Genomic DNA, 21,076 nt, shown 5'->3' on the forward strand with positions numbered 1-21,076 from the left:
TGTGTTTCTTCCATTTGCGAATAATCGCACCAAATGTTGTCACCTTCTCACCAAGCTGCTTGGCGATGGTCTTGTAGCCCATTACAGCCTTGTGTAGGTCTATAATCTTGTCCCTGACATCCTTGGGGAGCTCTTTGGTCTTGGCCATGGTGGAGAGTTTGGAATCTGATTGATTGATTGCTTCAGTGGACAGATGTCTTTTATACAGGTAACAAGCTGAGATTAGGATCACTCCCTTTAAGAGTGTGCTACTAATCTCAGCTCTTTACCTGTATAAAAGACACCTGGGAGCCAGAAATCTTTCTGATTGAGAGGGGGTCAAATACTTATTTCCCTCATTAAAATGCAAATCAATTTATAACATTTTTGACATGCATTTTTCTGGATTTTTTTGTTGTTCTGTCTCTCTGTTCAAATAAACCTACCATAAACATTTTTGACTGATCATTTCTTTGTCAGTTGGCAAATGTACAAAATCAGCAGGGGATCAAATACATTTTTCCCTCACTGTACAGCGTTTTGCAAAAAAAACATGATTATATGTTTCTCTGAAATTAAACCATCAAGTGATTAGATTTTAAACAAATACAAAACTGTCATTGAACAACCTCATGCCTGATTAGATAGTCAAAAAACACACCAATCTCTTTCATAAATCATTTAAATAAATGCTCATTTACCATAGTTTCTGAAAATGGAAATATAGCGTTTTGGATAGAAACTTTTCAGTATATATTGAGTATCAGCGTGCATTTACAGTAGACTGAGCATTGTATTGCATTGTAATGATGATACTGTAATTGGGGAAGGAATCAGAGTCAAATAAACTCTTGTGGGAAACTAAGTTTACTGTATGCAAACAGATACCTTCACAAGAACAATGAGCAGACCCACAACAGGAGAGAAGAGGTGAAGCAACTGAAGGAGCAGCTCACAGTCCTGCAGCAGAAACTGGAACGGTGATTTTATTGAGTTTACTATTTGTAAAGCAGTGTGACACATCAGGTACATGCCAATACACATTTTGGAGGACAACTGTGCTCTTTTAGCTAATCATGTTTTATTGAAGAATTCACTGATGACTGCACCAGGATGGATACCTCCAAATGTGTCCACTGAGAGTGAATAAATCATGAGTTAGTAGAAAAAGTAACGTACACACAGTGTTTCTCTAATATGAGTGTTTTGATTCACGTAGGAAGTGTCCTGCTCGTGAATCATGACTGACATGTTTTTTTGTTGTTGATGAAATCTGTTTGTCACCAATTTACCATGAGTTCAACCTTTTGTCTCCTTCTGTTTTCAGCTACAGAAACTATGGCTCCGGGCCGACAAACTATCCCCTGGCAGACATGTTACAGTACATGTTGGAGTTCGCCTGCACTAAGCCCACCAGTGTGTCCCCTGCTGAAGACGCGAGGCTGGCTGCATCTTCCCCCACTCCCCCCAGCAGCACTCCCCCCAGCAGCAACCCCCCCAGCAGCAACCCCCCCAGCAGCACTCCCCCCAGCAGCACTCCCCCCAGCAGCACTCCCCCCAGCAGCACTCCCCCCAGCAGCACTCCCCCCAGCAGCACTCCCCCCAGCAGCAACCCCCCCAGCAGCACTCCCCCCAGCAGCACTCCCCCCAGCAGCACTCCCCCCAGCAGCACTCCCCCCAGCAGCAACCCCCCCAGCAGCACTCCCCCCAGCAGCACTCCCCCCAGCAGCACTCCCCCCAGCAGCAACCCCCCCAGCAGCACTCCCCCCAGCAGCACTCCCCCCAGCAGCAACCCCCCCAGCAGCAACCCCCAGCACACAGACGCCAACCCTGACGATACCAGGCAAGGACCTCTGGGACAACTGTCTCAATTGTCAAGGTTATGTGTGCATGTAGAAGTTTCCAGTGCTTACACGATATCTAGTCCTGTCACGACTTACCGGTACTCCTTATTAGTCAATGTGACTGCAGTGCCAACACTTTGTGACGTGTTCCTACCTAGAGTGTCAATGTGAAGTCAGTCAATTCAGGGGATAATTGAAAATCAATGAATACATTTGAAACTCCTAGTAAAAAACGATGGGAAATATTAAAATGATTTCAGATATGAGATTTACCAAATCACCCCTGTAATGTTTTACCTGTTAGCCTACGTATAGTACATCACCCACTCTCTCTTCACTGTATGCCAACCCCATTTGTTGACACCTTGCCTTTCCTCTGTGGGTCTCCTCAGTCAGTGTCATGAGCCAGGAGACGCAGGCCCGTCCGACAGCTCCACCTGTCAGCAGAAGCCCTCTTCGAGCCAGAGGACGCCCATCTACAAGCCCTTCACCCAGTGCAGACCCCCCATGGACGCCCCACCTCACCCCGCCCCCCACAGTGTGACGGAGGAGGAGCTGCGCTTCGTCAAGACCTGCCTGCAGCGCTGGAGGACAGAGATGGAGAACAACATGAACGGTACGGTCACCTACACCTGGATTCACTAATGATAACCTCTTTGCAATTGGGTTCAAGTTGAAATGTTTTGTTGTCCATTACAGCCACTCTCGGTAAGATTTGCATAGCACCGGCAAAGTGTGAACAATGGATCTTCTACATCCTATGACATTTTCACATGCAAATAGCACTTCATTTCTGTGATGGCTCTGTGGTGATTGCGAGATTCTCTTCCATGAGAGCATGTTTACCTGTTTAAACATGATTTGATGCTATATGTGGTAATACTGATTTACTGTACATATCTAGTGATAACTCTTCATTTGGATGTGTGTCATGAGCAGACGGCCTACTCTAGCTGTCAAGTCAGTTATCCCAGAGTGTCTACTCTAGAGTGTGTGTGTGTGTGTCTGGCCCGGCCCCAGGTGCACTGCATTGATCTGTGTGTCTCGGTGCTCAGAGCTAAAGGCCAGCATCGACAGGGTCAGCCAAGCGCTGGAGGGCATGTACTCGGATAACAGCCTGTGTCAGGTAAGATCCCATCTATCTGACAGTCCATGTCAGGTTAAAGCATGTGATACACTAATATAACTTTGTTAGATTGAACATGTGTCACAAGCATTGCATAATGATTCATCTCGGAACCCAGAACCAAATCTTGTCAGGTACTCGATTTGGCATTATGTTACCGCTCTGTCACAAGAGACTATAATGATTAACGGTTTGTGCTAAAACTTTACTTTTCTAGTCCTAATCTCTTGTTTGATGTGTGCGCATGCCAATACAGAAAGTTTCTCTTGTTTTGATGTGTGTGAAGGTGCCGTACAGGCTTCACGCTGTCCTCGTCCACGAGGGCCAAGCCTCGGCCGGCCACTACTGGGCATATATCTACGACCACAGCAACCAGTGCTGGATGAAGTACAACGACGTCATCGTCAGCGAGTCCTCCTGGGAGGAGCTGGTCAAGGACTCGTACGGAGGCATGACCAACGCCAGCGCCTATTGTCTCATGTATATCGACGACAGGCTGCCTCACCTAATTGCAGGTACCTGTATCCCTCCTCCCCATTCTCCTGAGAAACGAGTTATGTTTGCAAGGTGAACATTTTTATGTACAGTATATTGTGAAGTGAGCACTCAGTCCGTTTGACCTGAAGAAAATCCGTGTTGGATCGAAACGTTGTCAATAAAGGTGGTAATTGGGAGCATATTCAGTGTGCAGGCTTTTCTGTTCTCTTCAAGTATCCCTCCTTAGGCCAGCACCTTCATTTTTGAAGGTTGTGTGTATGACCACAAACTGAACTAGCGATGTGACCACAAACTGAACTGGCGATGTATGCCAAGGGGACCAAAAACATGAAGCCAGTCATGCTCAGCTAAATGACTTTGGACTGAAATGTCGGAAATGTTTGTGTGTCAACATGTGCAAGTCGACATGTCACAGTGCTGTTTATATACAGCGCCTTCAGACCCCTTGACTTTTTCCACATTTTGTTACAGCCTTATTCTAAAATTGATTAAATAAAACCTTCAGCAATCTACACACAATACCCTATAATGACGAAGTGAAAACAGGTTTAGAAATGTTTGCAAATGTATTAAAAGTAAAAAAGCCACCTAAAGAATCTCAGACGATGAGAAACAAGATTCTCTGGTCTGATGAAATTAAGATTGAACTCTTTGGCCTGAATGCCAAGTGTCACGTCTGGAGGAAACCTGGCACCATCCCTACGGTGAAGCATGGTGGTGGCAGTATCATGCTGTATGGATGTTTTTCAGCGGCAGGGACTGGGAGTCAGGATCGAGGCAAAGATGAACAGAGCAAAGTACAGAGAGAAATCTTGATGAAAACCTGTTCAGGACCACAGACTGGGGTGAAGGTTCACCTTCCAACAGGACAACGACCCAAAGCACACAGCCAAGACAATGCAGGAGTGGCTTCGGGACAAGTCTCTGAATGTCCTTGAGTGGCCCAGCCAGAGCCCGGACTTGAACCCGATCAAACATCTCTGGAGAGACCTGAAAATAGCTGTGCAGCAACGCTCCCCATCCAACCTGACAGAGCTTGAGAGGATCTGCAGAGGAGAATGTGTAACTCCCCAAATACAGGTGTGCCAACCTTGTAACGTCATACCCAAGAAGACTCGAGGCTGTAACTGCTGCCAAAGGTGCTTCAACAAAGTACAGAGCAAAGGGTCTGAATACTTATGTAAATGTGATCTTGTTTTTATATACATTTACAAAAAAATCTAAACATGTTTTGCTTTGTCGTTATGGGGTGTTGTGTGTAGATTTATGAGGATTCCTTTATTTTTTATTATCAATTTTAGAATAAGGCTGTAATGTAACAAAATTTGGAAAAAGTCCAGGGGTCTGAATACTTTCTGAATGCCCTGTATATCTGGGCACACCTATACTGTATACCTGCTATATCTGTGCACACTAACTGTTGCTCAGGATGTATACATAAATACATTCATGAATATCCAATTCATAGCCTGAACAGGTGTTTTTTAGTGTGTTTTGCTTGTCTTTTCAGGGTATGCTGCTTAGTTTATGTTACTATTGAATGTGATCAGTTAGTTCATTGTGATGTTGTTTATATTTATGATATTTCTGTCCACAGAAGACACAGATGATGAGACGGGCCAGGTCATGCAGGGCATGGACTCTTTGCCACCCATCCTCGGGCACTACGTGCGCGAGGACAACCGCTGGTTCCAGCAAGAGCTCAGGGAGTGGGAAGAGCAGTGTTACCAGCCGCCACAGCAGGAGCCGGCCGCTCCCACAGCTGCCTCCACCTCCACTCGTGTTCCCAGTAAAGAAAAAGACGAGCCAGCAGAACAAGTCCCCAAACCTGGACCTGCCCGGGAACCCACTGGGGAGCAGGGACAGGAACCAGAGGCAGAGTCGGCTGTTGAACCAGCAGTGGAATCTGAAAGTCAGTCTGGACATCAATTTATATGGCAGGGTTACATGATAATGGTCTTTGAGGGTGGCGGTGCTTGTTGGTTTTTGTCCTTGTCTTTTAGTCAGATACTGAATGATATGGTCACCACGTTTGGCCAAGCCCTATTGTCCCTGTCTGTCTACCGATGGGGACTAATCAATTTCCCTCTTCATAAAATGTAGCAAATGTATTCAATTCAATTGTTCAATTAAGCACTAGCAAATATTTCAGATCTGTTCTGACTATTGTTGCCTGTTCCATTCATGGTCCTTGTCCTGTTTCAGAGCTTGTCCCAACAAGCCAGCCCCAGTCCCCGGTCCCTGTGTCCCTGGAGAACGCTGGCAGCAGCCCAGAGGAGAGCGACCACCAGTCTGTCACGCCAGAGCCCTGCCAACATACCAGCGAGGACAAGGAGGGCCAGCAACACAGTCAAGTGGGCAGGGTGAAAAGAGGGGTCTGGGATTGTCATCTGAGCACCCATTGAATATCGGTCACATACTCTATCTAGGGCCATGTACACATATAGACCTTGGCCGATATCTCTTACTAACCTGTTGCATAGTGATAGCTTCTGCTACTGGATGTTTTGGGAGCGAGTCATGACATTAGGGCGACCCACGGGTTAAGAACATATAAGAAAAGAGGAGGAGTGTGTTATTCTCAGAGTTCTTGTTTATCTTTTAGACAGCGGCTATGTGTAGTCCAAAGGCACTACACTCCGGCACTCTTGTCTGAGTTTTAAGTCTTTAGTCTTTTGTGAGGTTGTACTTGTGAGCTTCATTTTTGTTTCAGTATGCCATTTTCATGCTAGATGTGTTGTGACTAAACAGCTACTGTAGTTAGTATACCACAGTATCTTCCAACTGTTTGGCCAAAGTCCCTTTCCCCACATCCCACCCCCTCCCTGGAGGCGATACGGCCTTAGCAGTCAGTCACTGGACACCCTCCCCCGTTCATCTCAGCAGCATTCCACACAGTTGGTTTACCACTGGGGGTTCTTGCGGACACTGTCAGGAGGACACAGGAGCTGTGGCCAGTCTTTAAGTAGAACAGGAGCTTTTTATCACTCTTACTGTACTTTACGGTCAGTTAGTTGGAGAGAGTTCTGGCGTATTCCAACGACAAGGGAAAGGGGGATCCCTAGTCAGTTGTACAACTGAATGTATTCAACTGAAAACTGTCTTCCGCATTTAACCCAACCTCTGAATCAGAGAGGTGCTGGGGGGCTGCCAAAATCGATATCCACGTCTTTGGCGCCCGGGGAACAGTGGGTTATTTGCCTTGCTCGGGCAGAATGACAGATTTTTACCTTGTCAGCTTGGGGATTCGATCCAGCAACCTTTCGGTTACTGGCCAAACGCTCTAACCACTAGGCCACCTGCCGCCAAGCCGTAGGTTGGTTGACTGCTTGGACCAATGCTCTTTTTCAGGCCTGTGAAATGGTATGAGAATGCTTGTGTGAATGTTGTCAACATTGGCTAACAGCAGAATTGTGTGAATGTGTATGAAACAGAATGGGTGTATTCCCTGTTGACAAGGATCCATCGTGATATTGCGGTTGCTCTTTGTCGTCTAATTTTTGGTAGAAAGTTGTCCAAGTAGTATCTGAATGTTCTGTCTAGATTTTACCCGCCTTATGTTAAATATAACTGTAACCCGCTTGGCGTGTGTCACATTCCATTGCTTGCTGGACAGACTACCTGCCTGTGCAAACGGCAAACTTATTCATAAATGGTGTACATGCGACCTCTAGTGGTCAATGTATATAGTCCTTGAATGAATCCCAATGTAGTGAAGTGCTCTTGGCTTTGTTTATGGTCATTCCATTATTTTAATAATCCAACTATGTTAATGCACAGTAAATGTACATTTTACGACTCAGTTTATCAATCAAAAGGGGATCCAGTCAGAGAAATTATTCTATTTTATTTAAATTATATATGCTGCAATTAAGCTTTTTATTGTGTAAGTGTCATAATAATTTTTGTTTGAGAGAGGTGACACCTTTTTTATTATCAGACAAGTACCAGACAAGTATGCATGTTAGGTCTCTATATGCCTTAGACATGGCATTAACCAGCTAACTTGATCTATCTAACTTAATGTCAACTTCATATGCCCAGCAGCTCCCCCCACCACAGTCTCCCAGCCCTGCAGCAGAGATGAATGGCCAGGCCCAGACTGCAGCTGTGACCCCTGACCCCTCCACTGAGACCGACAGCGAGCCTGAGGTCAGAGAGGCAGGGGCGGAAGCTGCAGCAGCGCCCGACACCCAGGCAGACGGCGAGGATGGTCAGGACGCCCCGCCGGCGACCAGACGCCGGCAGCAGCAACCAGAGAACGTGGTGTCGGAGGTGGAGATCCCCAACGTGGGCAGGATCCTGGTGCAGGCTGACAATGACGGCTACAATGAAGAGGTAGAGAGTCGCCCCATACGTAATTTAAATAAATACACTGCCTTCAGATAGTATTCAGACCCCTTGACTTTTCCACATTCGCCTTGTCAATCTACACACTATACCTCATAATGAAAAGCAAAAACAGTTAAACATTTTTTTTTTTAATGTTAAATTTACATAAGTATTCAGACCTTTTACATAGTACTTTGTTGAAACACCTTTGGTAATGATTACAGCATCAAGTCTTCTTGGGTATGACGCTACAAGTCTGAGGTTGAGAGCACTCTGGAGCAGGTTTTCATCAAGGATCTCTGTACTTTGCTCTGTTCATCTTTGCCTCGATCCTGACTAGTCTCCCAGTCCCTGCAGCTGAAAAACCTCCCCACAGCATGATACTGCCACCACCATGCTTCACCTTAGGGATGATGCCAGGTTTCCTCCAGATGTGACACTTGGCATTCAGGCCAAAGATTTCATCAGACCAGAGAATCTTGTTTCTCATCGTCTGACAGTCTTTAGGTGACTTTTGGCAAACTCCAAGCGGGCTGCCATGTGCCTTTTACTGTGGAGTGGCTTCCATCTGGCCGCTCTACCATAACGGCCTGATTGGTGGAGTGCTGCAAAGATGGTTGTCCTTCTGGACAACCATAAAGGCCCTTCTCCCCTGTCTGCTCAGTTTGGCCAGGTAGCCAGCTCTAGGAAGAGTCTTGGTGGTTCCAAACTTCTTCCATTTAAGAATGATGGAGGCCACTTTGTTCTTGGGGACCTTCAATGCTGCAGAAAGGTTTTGTTGCCCTTCACCAGATCTATGCCTCCACACAATCCTGTGTCTGAGCTCTACGGACAATTTCTTCGACCTCATGGCTTGGTTTTTGCTCTGACATGCACTGTCAACTGTGGGACCTTATATAGACAGGTGTGTTCCTTTCCAAATCATGTCCAATGAATTGAATTTACCACAGGTGGACTCCAATCAAATTGTAGGAACATCTCAAGGATGATCAATGGAAACAGGATGCACCTGAGCTAAATTTCGAGTCTCATAGCAAAGGGTCTGAATACTTATGTAAATAATGTATTTGTTTTTTATATTTGTGACATTTTAAAAAAATATATAAAAACCTGTTTTCACTTTGTCATTATGGGGTATTGTGTGTAGATTGATGAGGAATATATTTTATTTAATCCATTTTAGAATAAGGCTGTAATGTAACAATGTTGAAAAAGTCAAGGGGTCTGAATACTTTCCGAAGGCACTGTACATATATAAATCCAACTCCAGTACATTGAAAGCATGCTGTTCCGTGGTTAGAAAATCATTTGGATACATTTTGGGCAATGCCACTCTTTGACTGTTGCTTCAGATTATAATATGACTGTTTGCATCAATCCAATGAATGGATACATGACTCGCTAAAAGGTGCATCATTGCTATAGTAGTTTGTTTGTGCATGGCCTCGCTCTAATGCCCATTCTTTGTACTTCTCTGTGGTTCTGTGTTTCAGATGATGCTCACTCCAGCTATGCAGGGAATCATTATGGCCATAGCCAAAGCCAGACAGGCATTCGACAATGAAGGCCCTGAGGCTGGCCTCATCAAGGTAAGGTAGTTTGTGCAATCTCGCTAGTCTGTCCTTCTACCATGCTATACTTGTAAATATTCTGTCAGTCTCCTCTTGTAGAGACATGTAGAGTCTTGGCAGACATAATTTCACAGACAGTATATTTTACAGTTCATAAACCATGTGCCATGGAATCGGTATATCTAAAATCTCCTCCCAACTATTTTGCAACCTGTATGGTGCAGCTGTCAATTGTTTGGTACTTAAATGAAACTGGTATACTTTTTTATTTCTCACAATTTTCTTTAGCCAATTCTGGCCTTTAATGCAGGGCCGACAGACAAGTTCCTTACCTTCTCCCCTTTCCACTTGCCTTCTCCATTTTTGTGGTAATGCTGCAATTAGTTGTTTGTAATTTTGGATAGAGCAGACATTTTTTTTGTTAACTGCATGTGAGACATAACTCCACCAGTCCTATTTATGATATAATTTACGAAGATTATACCATTTTTATAAATGTTTTTCAAAAATAATGTTTTTTTTTATCAATTAGTATATTTCAGTTTAACCATAATATTTGTTGTAACATTTGTTCTGTCTTTTTCTGGTGGATTAAACTGAAAATGCAACCAACTTTCTATTGCTTGTTATAAAAATAGCGATATTTTGGAGATTATTTCATTTTCAAATAACCAAAAGTGAGAGGTAGTAATCTGAATGGAGGGAAAAAGGCCATTATTGAATTGACAACTCAACCAAATTTAAATCAAAACTCTACGTAGAAATGACGTCTATGCCCAGTGGGCTCTAACATATCTCACACCCCTCTCCTCAGGCGTTCCAGGAGGAGTACTCCCGTCTGTTTGAGTTGTCCCAGGAGGAGACCACTGCCCAGCAGGACCCACGCCTGCACCACGCCCTGGTCTACTTCTTCCAGAACCAGGCGCCCAATCGCGTCATCGAGAGGACCCTGCTGAATGGCTTCACCGACCGCAACCTCAGCTTCGACAACAGGTCAGTCAGCACCACATCCTGACATGCGATGAAATGTATATTTAAAAACATTAAAATGTGTTCATGTTTTGTCATTTCATTGTACATGCAATTCAGCTTGTTGCTATTTTTACAATTATTTGTTGAACAATTAAAAAGCATTTCATCAACATTATCATCAAGTTGACAGTATTATTCATAAGTATATTTCTGTGGGGCAAATCATCACTTCCTGTGTAGGTCCATCAGTATCATGAGAGAGGCCCGCGCCAAACTACGCCTCATCAAGCCAGAGGATATGGATATGGAGGAATATATGGTATGTGTCAATAGCTAAGTTTGCCTTAGCCAATCTAGATCCAACCTCCAGCGGCATAGCTAAGCTAGCTTGTACTGGAGGTTGATCAGATGGTCTATTGACAGCATAGTAAACTTACTTTCAACCAACCTTTACTGCTGATACTTTCTTTCTTCTTGATTTGGAAGGCACTTGTGTCATATAAATGTCTGTTTCCAGTTGCAGGTGGAACTCGGATATCTAGAGAATATTCAGAAAGATATTAAATCCACTTTTTGTACCGAGTAAGAAATGCCTCTGACATGTGTATAGATCTTTATTTGTGTTGTTTGAGTCACAGTGTGTGACAGGCTGTCATTCTTCTACATGTGGCTGCGGAGCTTAGAAATGACTACTTCAAGCAAAGATGTTGGGAAATGCACGATGTCCGGCAGCTAGAATGGCGCGGGAACCTTTCACTCTGTGCGAAAAGTAGATCTAATATTTTTCTGGTTATTGGAGTTGATTTTTAGTTGAAAATTGGCAGCCAGGCACCGATCATCATGTCGCCAGTTTACACATTTTTACTGGCATAAAAATGGTTTAATGGAGTATGAATGATCATTACCTGTGATGTTGTCCCCACTGTTAAGCAGATTGTTCCAACAATCATAATCTAAGATGATCAGTGATTACTGGTTCCTTTGTGTCATTACACATGTGGACAATTTGAGCTAAACACTGTAAAATGCTTATTTGAACATAAACCTACATTACACAGGCCTTGATGGCTGATGGAAGGTGCTTAGTATTGTATATTATTTATACCAAGATTCCAGGTAGGCATTTTTCTCCATTGGAAATCAGACCAAACTTGCATTGATTGTGTCTGTGTGCTCTTCTCCTCAGCAATGGCATGACGACTACAGCCTGTTCCGGACAGTGTTTGTCTACCTGCTGACGGGCTTGGAACAGTACCAGCATGGAAAGTAGGTGTTGTCATGGCGACCGGGGCTCTGCCCCTACGTGATCAGCCTGTATGGTGGTTTGAGTGAGTGAGTGAGTGAGTGAGTGGGCTGACTGTCTGATGTGATGTCATCAGTGGGCTGACTGGCTGACGTGGCGTGATATCATTGTGTTCCACCAGGGTGAGCGAGGCGCTGAATTACCTCAACCACGCCTACAAAGACAACACCATGCTACTGAGAAGAGGGGAGAAGAGAGGGGTGGAGCAGTCGCTTATTGCACTTTACAGGAGGAGATGTCTCAAAGTGAGTGCTACTGATGATGCAGATGCATCACTGTGAAAGACATGGTTTGAAAAGATTTGGGACATGAGACTGATACTGTCTGTGGGGAATATAAAAATAAAGATGTATTAAAGGTTAATAAAATAGAGAATAAGGCTAAACTTCAGTGTGAATGAAAGTTTCACAGGGCTGGAGTTAAATAGCCCTGCTATATACAGTGAGGGAAAAAAGTATTTGATCCCCTGCTGATTTTGTACGTTTGCCCACTGACAAAGAAATTATCAGTCTATAATTTGAATGGTAGGTTTATTTGAACAGTGAGAGACAGAATAACAACAAAAAAATCCATTAAAACGCATGTCAAAAATGTTATAAATTGATTTGCATTTTAATGGGAGGATCTTGGGAGGATCTACACGGGAGGATCTTGTCAATGATCTCAAGGCAGCTGGGACCATAGTCACCAAGAAAACAATTGGTAACACACTACGCCGTGAAGGACTGAAATCCTGCAGCGCCTGTAAGGTCCCCCTGTTCAAGAAAGCACATACACATGCCCGTCTGAAGTTTGCCAATGAACATCTGAATGATTCAGAGGACAACTGGATGAAAGTGTTGTGGTCAGATGAGACCAAAATGGAGCTCTTTGGCATCAACTCAACTCACCATGTTTGGAGGAGGAGGAATGCTGCCTATGACCCCAAGAACACCATTCCCACCGTCAAACATGGCGGTGGAAACATTATGCTTTGGGGGTGTTTTTCTGCTAAGGGGACAGGACAACTTCACCGCATCAAAGGGACGATGGACGGGGCCATGTACCGTCAAATCTTGGGTGAGAACCTCCTTCCCTCAGCCAGGACATTGAAAATGGGTCGTGGATGGGTATTCCAGCATGACAATGACCCAAAACACACGGCCAAGGCAACAAAGGAGTGGCTCAAGAAGAAGCACGGTTCTGGAGTGGCCTAGCCAGTCTCCAGACCTTAATCCCATAGAAAATCTGTGGAGGGAGCTGAAGGTCCGACTTGCCAAACGTCAGCCTCGTAACCTTAGTGACTTGGAGAAGATCTGCAAAGAGGAGTGGGACAAAATCCCTCCTGAGATGTGTGCAAACCTGGTGACCAACTACAAGAAACGTCTGACCTCTGTGATTGCCAACAAGGGTTTTGCCACCAAGTACTAAGTCATGTTTTGCAGAGGGGTCAAATACTTATTTCCCTCATTAAAATGCAAATCATTTTATAACAATTTTGACATGTGTTTTTCAGGATTTTTTGTTGTTATTCTGTCTCTCACTGTTCAAATAAACCTACCATTAAAATTATAGACTGATCATTTCTTTGTCAGTGGGCAAACGTACAAAATCAGCAGGGGATCAAATACTTTTTTCCCTCACTGTAGTATATTAACACTTTGTCTCTAGATAGACCACTAATCTCAATACATTTTTATTCGGCTATAGTTTGGTCATTTTGCATACGCTCTTATCCAAAAAGACTCCGTAGTGACACTGCATATGCATATCCCCTGTCCCTCCCCCTTCTGCTCTCACTAGGAAGTAAATGACAATGCGGCCACCCTGTTCAGGAGCGGCGAGGTGAGCGGCGTGGAGGAGGGCGTGATCATCATGAACGAGGCGGTTATCCCCTGCATGCACCTGATGAGCCGGCCGGACATGGTCAGCCAGGAGGACCTGGACACAATGGAGGCTATCCGCAGCCACTGGTGCTCCTACCTGGAAATGGACCTGGATGGTGAGGACAGAGGGGAGGGGAAGAGGTTCTTACTGGGCTTTATCCAAGCTGTGCTAAATCTTTATCTACATCAACACTGCTGTCATTTGCAGATTTCAGTAACACTTTACTTAAAGCTGAGAGGTATAATTGCGTTATTATAAGACTTATAATAAAAAGAAATTCTCTCTGTAGCACATTTTCTTCATCTAATTTATCCCACATTTTAACATCTTACTTCTCTTATGGAAGCTCTGTTTTTCTCTTCCTCTCCCTCCTTCCTCTCATTCTCAGACTCCCTACAGTTAAAGCTGGGCGAGTTTCTGCCCAGGGTTCTGGACTGCTCAACAGAGAGGGTGGTCTTAAAAGATCCACCAACGGTGCGCTCCAAAGTGCCCCACGACCTGTGCAGCCGCCTGGCCGCCATCATGGAGTCCATCACCAACACATCCGTGGTCTCTGTCAAGTAAGACCAAGGGGTCAGAGGTCAGCTTCTGAGATGAATGGTCAGGACAGGTACGCTAGCTGACCACCGCTAACGTTTTATCCTCATGTAGAGTTGACAAACACTGGAATTTTGCTTAGTAGTGCAAAGTAGTTTTTTATATTACTTTGTAATGTGCTTTTGCCATATTTTTCTAAATCAGAACATTAAGTAGATTCTGAGTGATTTGAGGCATATGTTTATATGATCATATGATACTCAGACACATTAAGAGGAGAGATAGAGAAATGTCTTTATGCATTAATAAGGTATTATTGTTTGAACCTATTAGGTGTGTTTTAAGAAAGTGAAAACACAAGAAATTAGCATTTTTTATGGTTTCTTAGATATTTTACATGTACCATGATACATTAGGATTGCAGTGAACAACAGGCTCTTGAAGATTTAGGTGTTTAGAAATTCAGCTTCCTTTGTCTTGTTTTGTATTCTCCTGTTTATATATGTAAGCCTTTCCTTCCACTCCTGTTTTCCACTTCTTGAAAACTGTGTTGATGCTCAATAAACTTTCTGTTCTTTCGGTTCTTCTTTTCTCCTTGATTTGCTCTCAAGTCTTTTGTGCCTGACCCCATTTTTCAATCTGTCTTTCACCTTACAACACCCCGCGTCACCCCTCCAAACACAGAGAAAACACTATCAATAATTGAATGAACACTGTACGTTGGATCTAGCATCCAACTTAAAACGTACAGTATGTATTGTACAGTGCATTTGGGAAGTATTCAGACCTCTTGACTTTTTCCACATTTTGTTAAATCATTTTTTCCCCTCATCAATTTACACATAATAGCCCATAATGGCAAAGCAAAAACAGTTTTTTATTTTTTGTAAATGTATTACAAATAAACTGAAATATTACATTTACATAAGTATTCAGACCCTTTACTCAGTACTTTGTTGAAGAACCTTTGGCAGCGATTACAGCCTTGAGTCTTCTTGGGTATGACGCTACAAGCTTGGCACACCTTTATTTGGGAGTTTCTTCCATTCTTCTCTGCATATCCTCTCAAGCTCTGTCAGGTTGGATGGGTAGAGTTGCTGCACAGCTATGTTCAGATCTCTCCAGAAATGTTAAATTGGATTCAAGTCCGGGCTCTGGCTGGGCCACTCAAGGACATTCAGAGACTTGTCCCGAAGCCAGTCGTGCATTGTCTTGGCTGTGCGCTTAGGGTCGTTGTCCTGTTGCAAGGTGAACCTTCGCTCCAGTCTGAGGTCTTGAGTGCTCTGGAGCAGGTTTTCATCAAGGATCTCTCTGTACTTTGCTCCGTTCATCTTTCCCTCGATCCTGACTAGTCTCCCAGTCCCTGCTGCTGAAAAACACCCCAACAGCATGATGTTGCCACCACCATTATTCACTGTAGGGATGGTGCCAGGTTTCTTCCAGACAGGATGCTTGGCATTCAGGCCAAAGAGAAACCCTGGTTTCATCAGACTAGAGAATCTTGTTTCTCATAATCAGAGCGCCAGATTTAAAACCACAAAATGTCATAATTCAAAGTTCTCAAACATAGGACCATTTTACACCATTTTATAAATACACTTCTCCTGAATCGAACCACGTTGTCCGATTTCCAAAAGGCTTTACAGCGAAAGCAAAACATTAGATTATGTTAGGAGAGTACATCGACACAATAACCACACAGACATTTTCTAAGCAACTAGCATGCATCACAAATACACAAAACACAGCTAAATGAAGCACTAACCTTTGACGATCTTCATCAGATGACACTCCTAGGACATTATGTTATACAATACATGCATTTCTTTGTTCGATAAAGTTCATATTTATATATAAAAACAGCATTTTACATTGCCGCGTGATGTTCAGAAAATATTTTGCCTCCAATACTGCCGGTGAATCAGCACCACAATCTACAAAAATACTCGTCAAAAACATTGATAAAATATTAAACTGTCATTCAAAGAATTATAGATTAACATCTCCTGAATGCAACCGGATTGCCAGATTTCAAAATAACTTTACTGGGAAATCACACTTTGTAATAATCTGAGTACTGAGCTCAGAAAAAAACACTTGGCGATACAGAGAGCCGCCATGTTGGAGTCATCTAAATTAATAAATAGTATTAGAAATATTCACTTACCTTTGATGATCTTCATCAGAAGGCACTTCCAGGAATCCCAGGTACTCAACAAATGTTGTTTTGTTCAATAAAATCCATAATTTATGTCCAAATAACTCCATTTTGTTTTTTGCGCGTTCAGTAAGGTACTCCAAATGTAGGGCGCGCGAGGGAAATGTCACGACAAAAAGTAAAAACAAATTGTATTTACGTTCGTTCAAACATGTCAAACGTTGTAAAACATCAATCTTTAGGGCCTATAGAACGTGAAGATTCAGTAATATTTCAACCGGACGGTTCCTGTGTCTTGAAAAAGGTTTTGGAACAGAGCTAACACTCTCATGAATGCGCACCAATGAAGTGATGTCATTCCTTGGGTTACCAACTTCCCAGCCTTCCAGTCGGGTCTCTGTTCATCGTAGACGCCTCAAACAAGGTTCTAAAGACTGTTGACATCTAGTGGAAGCCTTAGGAAGTGCAAAATGAATCCTTAGTCACTGTGTGTTCGATTGGCAAGACTTGAAAGGACTACAAGCACCAGAATTCTCACTTCCTGCTTAGATTTTTCTCAGTTTTTTTCACAGTTCTGTTATACTCACAGACATCATTCAAACAGTTTTAGAAACTTCAGAGTGTTTTCTATCCAAATCTACTAATAATATGCATATCCCAGTTCCTGGGCCCGAGTAGTAGGCCGTTTTAATTTGGGTACGTTTTTCATCCGGCCGTGAAAATACTGCCCCCTACCCAAGTGAAGTTAACTAGCTTGTCCTGCGTTGCATATAATCAATGCGGTGCCTGTTAATTTATCATTGAATCACAGCCTACTTCACCAAACGGGTGATGATTTTAACAAAAGCACAATCGTTGCACGCATGTAACATAAACATCAATGCCTTTCTTAAAATCAATACACAGAAGTATATATTTTTAAACCTGCATATTTAGTTAAAAGAAATTCATGTTAGCAGGCAATATTAACGAGGGAAATTGTGTCACTTCTCTTGCGTTCATTGCACGCAGAGTCAGGGTATATGCAACAGTTTGGGCCGCCTGGCTCGTAGCGAACTAATTTTGCAAAATGTTCCATAATTATGTCATAACATTGAAGGTTGTGCAATGTAACAGCAATATTTGGACTTAGGGCTGCCACCCGTTCGATAAAATACGGAAAGGTTCCGTATTTCACTGAAAGAATAAACGTTTTGTTTTCGAAATGATAGTTTCCAGATTTGACTATATTAATGACCAAAGGCTCATATTTCTGTGTTTATTATAATTAAGTCTATGATTTGATATTTGATAGAGCAGTCTGACTGAGCGGTAGTAGGCAGCAGCAGGCTCGTAAGCATTCATTCAAACTTTACTCCGTTTGCCAGCAGCTCTTAGCAATGCTTGATGCACAGTGCTGTTTGACTTCAAGCCTATCAACTCCTGAGATTAGGCTGGCAATACTAAAGTGCCTATTGGGACATCCAATAGTCAAAGGTATATGAAATACAAATGGTATAGAGAGAAATAGTCGACACATCATAATTCCTATAATAACTACAACCTAAATCTTCTTAACTAGGAATATTGAAGATTTGCGAATATTGAACCACCAGCTTTCATATGTTCTGAGCAAGGAACTTAAACGTTAGCTTTTTTACATGGCACATATTGCACTTTTACTTTCTTCTCCAACACTGTGTTTTTGCATTATTTAAACCAAATTTAGCATGTTTCATTATTTACTGATTTACTAGACTAAATAGATTATTTATATTAAGTTAAGTTTAAATAAGTGTTCATTCAGTATTGTTGTAAACGTCCTTATTACAAATCCTCTTTTTCTCCGTCTTCTCTTCACGCAAATGATGGGGATTTGGGCCTGTTCCTGGGAAAGCAGTATGTCCTTCACATCGGGCTCGTCAGACTTATTAAAGGAAGAAAAAAAAAAAGCTTCTGCCAGTAATCGTGAGTAATTGCTGTTCTGATGTCCAGAAGTTATTTCCGGTCATAAGAGACGGTAGCAGCAACATTATGTACAAAATAAGTTTAAAAAAGAAGTTGCAAAAAAAATTGCAAAAAAACACAGTTGCTTAGGAGCACGTAAAACATAAGCCATCTTCACCGGTGCCATGATGTCATCAGTAACATTACATTACTGAGTTTGGGTAATCCAAAAGTTATCTGATTACATTCAGTTACTTTTAGATTACGTTCCCCTTAAGAGACATTAGAGGACGACAAAAATGTATGTTACCAATTGAACGACATCTATTGCAAGATAAATCAATGCTAAAGTTTAAATAGCTGTATATAGATGTTAAATTTTACTTTATGGATTGGTTATGTAGGCTTCTTCTAACCCATAGCTTTCTACTACATATAATTAATCATACGATTAAGTTATATCTTTACATTAACCAAAGTCTATCAGAATTCCAGTCATTCCAATAAATGTAATACCCCATGATCTTCAAGAATAGGACTTGGAAATATAGAAGTATTGGTTAGGCAAATTGTTTTACCTGAGCATAACCACAAAACTAAGGATTTATTAGCCAGCTCTACTCTGTTGTTTATGAAACAATAACAAAAACGGCCACCCCGCCTTTGTTTTTACCAAAACAAGCTGGGTGCCGTTTTGTTATAGTTTCATCTTTGGATTTGCCATTAAAACAGCTGCATATTATCAAGATAGCAAAGTGTCACCAACAAAAAGTAAACAATTGGCCTATAGCAAATGCTGCATATGGAATCCATTTTTTCACATCTAAATAGCACTTTTCAGTAGCGCTCAAATCATGCCATTCCATGAGAGCAGCATTTATTTTTCAACTCGAATCAATGAGCCCAATCAGTCCTCCATGACAACAAAAGGTAATACCTTTTTTGCACTATTGGTTACAGCCTATAAGTAAGCATTTCACTGTAAGGTCTACACCTGTTGTATTCTGCGCACGTGACAAATAAACTTTGATTTGAAAATCATAAACAACAGAGTAGGGCTGGCTAATAAGTCCTTAGTTTTGGGGTTATGCTCAGGTAAAGCAATTTGCCTTAACCAATACTTCCATATTTCCAAGTCCTATTATTGAAGATCAAGGGGGATGGACCTGGAGAAATGTAACCACTCTCAGATTAATAGACAGCTATGGATGCAAGGACTGACCATCCATTATATCAATATTATTGTTTTAACCACGTTAAGAGACTATAGTGTTTGTTTACATTTAAAATGTTTACAAACATTGGAAAAAAACAAGCTAATATTTTGGGTTCTCATGGAGTGTGAAAGTTGAACTAAGCTCATGAAGCATTTATAAATTATATTATTCCAGAGAATCAATGGAGAAATATATATAATATATATATATATATATATATATAATTTAGAAGTCAAAAAATGGATGTAGCAACTACAAATTGCCCCTTTTAAGTCTATCAATAGTGAGTGAGTTTGAGCATGTGTCCATTAGGCCTATGGATTTTTTTTTTATCAGCATGAATTAGACTAAGCAATAAACCCCCACTTTTATTCCATAGGCTGGGATCTTCACTATGCAGCTGTTGCAAGAGTGCATTTTTCAGTTGGATAATCTTTTGGAAGACATAGCTTGGACTGTAGCCTACAAAAGTCTATTCCTGCTCTTTTCCCGCGATCCATCAATCACATTTGGTGTGTCATCATAGTGGTCTCTGACTTGTGGTCAGACTCACTGAGGTGGAACAAACTTAAACTTGAGCCTTTTTTCAATGCTGATTTGAATGTCATTGAGAAAACAGATGTCTGATTTTTTTTCCACAAACATCCTTTCTGAATTTAAAAGTGATCTAGTTTTTCAAAAGTATTTAGAATCTGATTACAATATTTTAGCTGGTAAAGGATTAGTTACCGTTTTTTTGTCATCCCTTACATGTAACTGATTACATGTAACCTTTATTTTAGGGATGCAGATATATCGGTGAACATATATGATTCGGCGATATTAGCTCTAAATGCCAACATCGGTATGGCCTGATGTCTAGTTTAACACCGATGTGCAAAACCTATTTCAAAGCTGACGTGCATACCTCTATAACGTAGGTACATTATGTAACGACCTAACCTAGCCCACAATGTATCCTGTGTGGATCAAGCAGTCATTTGAAAGAGTAAGAACATTTCAGCAAGACAACTCAAAGGCGAAATCCATTAACTCCAAGATAATGGTGTTCATTGCCCTTGACAGTCAACCGTTCTCTGTCGTGGGTGATATTGGCTTCCGTGACTGGTCGAGCACCAGTAAACACTACCAAGTGGCTATTTTTCAGATGTTGCCCTACCGGAGTTACACAGTAGTCACTGCTATTAGCTTCACAACATATTATGGAACGCTTTTTGGGTCTTTGCGTATCAAAAAAAGATACACGTCAAATAACACTATTTGCTTCTAATTTGACTGTCAAATAACACAGTTATATTATAGAATGTTGTGTTCTGAATTTGCACGTGCAAGCCAAACGCCACCACTACTCTTTGTAGCACTGTCAAAGCTGTACAAAAAAGTCTGCAAACACGGCCCACGCAAGATGTGTTTACAATACCGCTTTGGTAAAAAAGCATTATTTCTTCCACCGCAACTTCTGCGGTAGCTAGCTAGCTCCAATACAACCAGCCTGAAAACAATGACCAGTAGAAACTGCAGTCATTAACATTATTCTTAGCAATGATTTGAGAATCCTTGTAAGTATTAGCTAGGTAGCCACTTGTTGTTCGCCTATTGAAAATGAACTTCAGTTCATGAAAATAAATAGCTGGCCAGCTACTTAACCCTGTTGCCCAAGGCTAAAGTTATAAGCAGTCAGCTAGCTTCTTCTGACTAGTGAGGCTCGATCGGACTGTGTTATGTGTTGTAAAGCTAGCCACAATAA

General features: G+C 42.1%; 1 protein-coding gene across 1 annotated transcript in view; it reads left to right on the top strand.

The window, feature by feature from the left end:
- Nucleotides 1-14,611, top strand: part of LOC115149639 (ubiquitin carboxyl-terminal hydrolase 28) — a 29,227-nt gene extending 14,616 nt beyond the window's left edge. Inside the window, exons 11-25 of the mRNA XM_029692586.1 lie at nucleotides 864-959; nucleotides 1,307-1,858; nucleotides 2,216-2,439; nucleotides 2,879-2,949; nucleotides 3,236-3,464; nucleotides 5,045-5,359; nucleotides 5,653-5,810; nucleotides 7,492-7,785; nucleotides 9,273-9,368; nucleotides 10,165-10,343; nucleotides 10,563-10,641; nucleotides 11,509-11,588; nucleotides 11,747-11,870; nucleotides 13,408-13,606; nucleotides 13,880-14,611. Of these exons, the coding sequence (XP_029548446.1) occupies nucleotides 864-959; nucleotides 1,307-1,858; nucleotides 2,216-2,439; nucleotides 2,879-2,949; nucleotides 3,236-3,464; nucleotides 5,045-5,359; nucleotides 5,653-5,810; nucleotides 7,492-7,785; nucleotides 9,273-9,368; nucleotides 10,165-10,343; nucleotides 10,563-10,641; nucleotides 11,509-11,588; nucleotides 11,747-11,870; nucleotides 13,408-13,606; nucleotides 13,880-14,055 (2,872 nt within the window). The 3' untranslated portion in view covers nucleotides 14,056-14,611. The remainder of the gene's footprint in view (nucleotides 1-863; nucleotides 960-1,306; nucleotides 1,859-2,215; nucleotides 2,440-2,878; nucleotides 2,950-3,235; nucleotides 3,465-5,044; nucleotides 5,360-5,652; nucleotides 5,811-7,491; nucleotides 7,786-9,272; nucleotides 9,369-10,164; nucleotides 10,344-10,562; nucleotides 10,642-11,508; nucleotides 11,589-11,746; nucleotides 11,871-13,407; nucleotides 13,607-13,879) is intronic.
- The last annotated feature ends 6,465 nt before the right edge of the window (nucleotides 14,612-21,076 follow it).

This window comes from Salmo trutta, chromosome 15, assembly GCF_901001165.1.
Source record: "Salmo trutta chromosome 15, fSalTru1.1, whole genome shotgun sequence".
In the NCBI taxonomy this organism is placed as follows: domain Eukaryota; kingdom Metazoa; phylum Chordata; class Actinopteri; order Salmoniformes; family Salmonidae; genus Salmo; species Salmo trutta.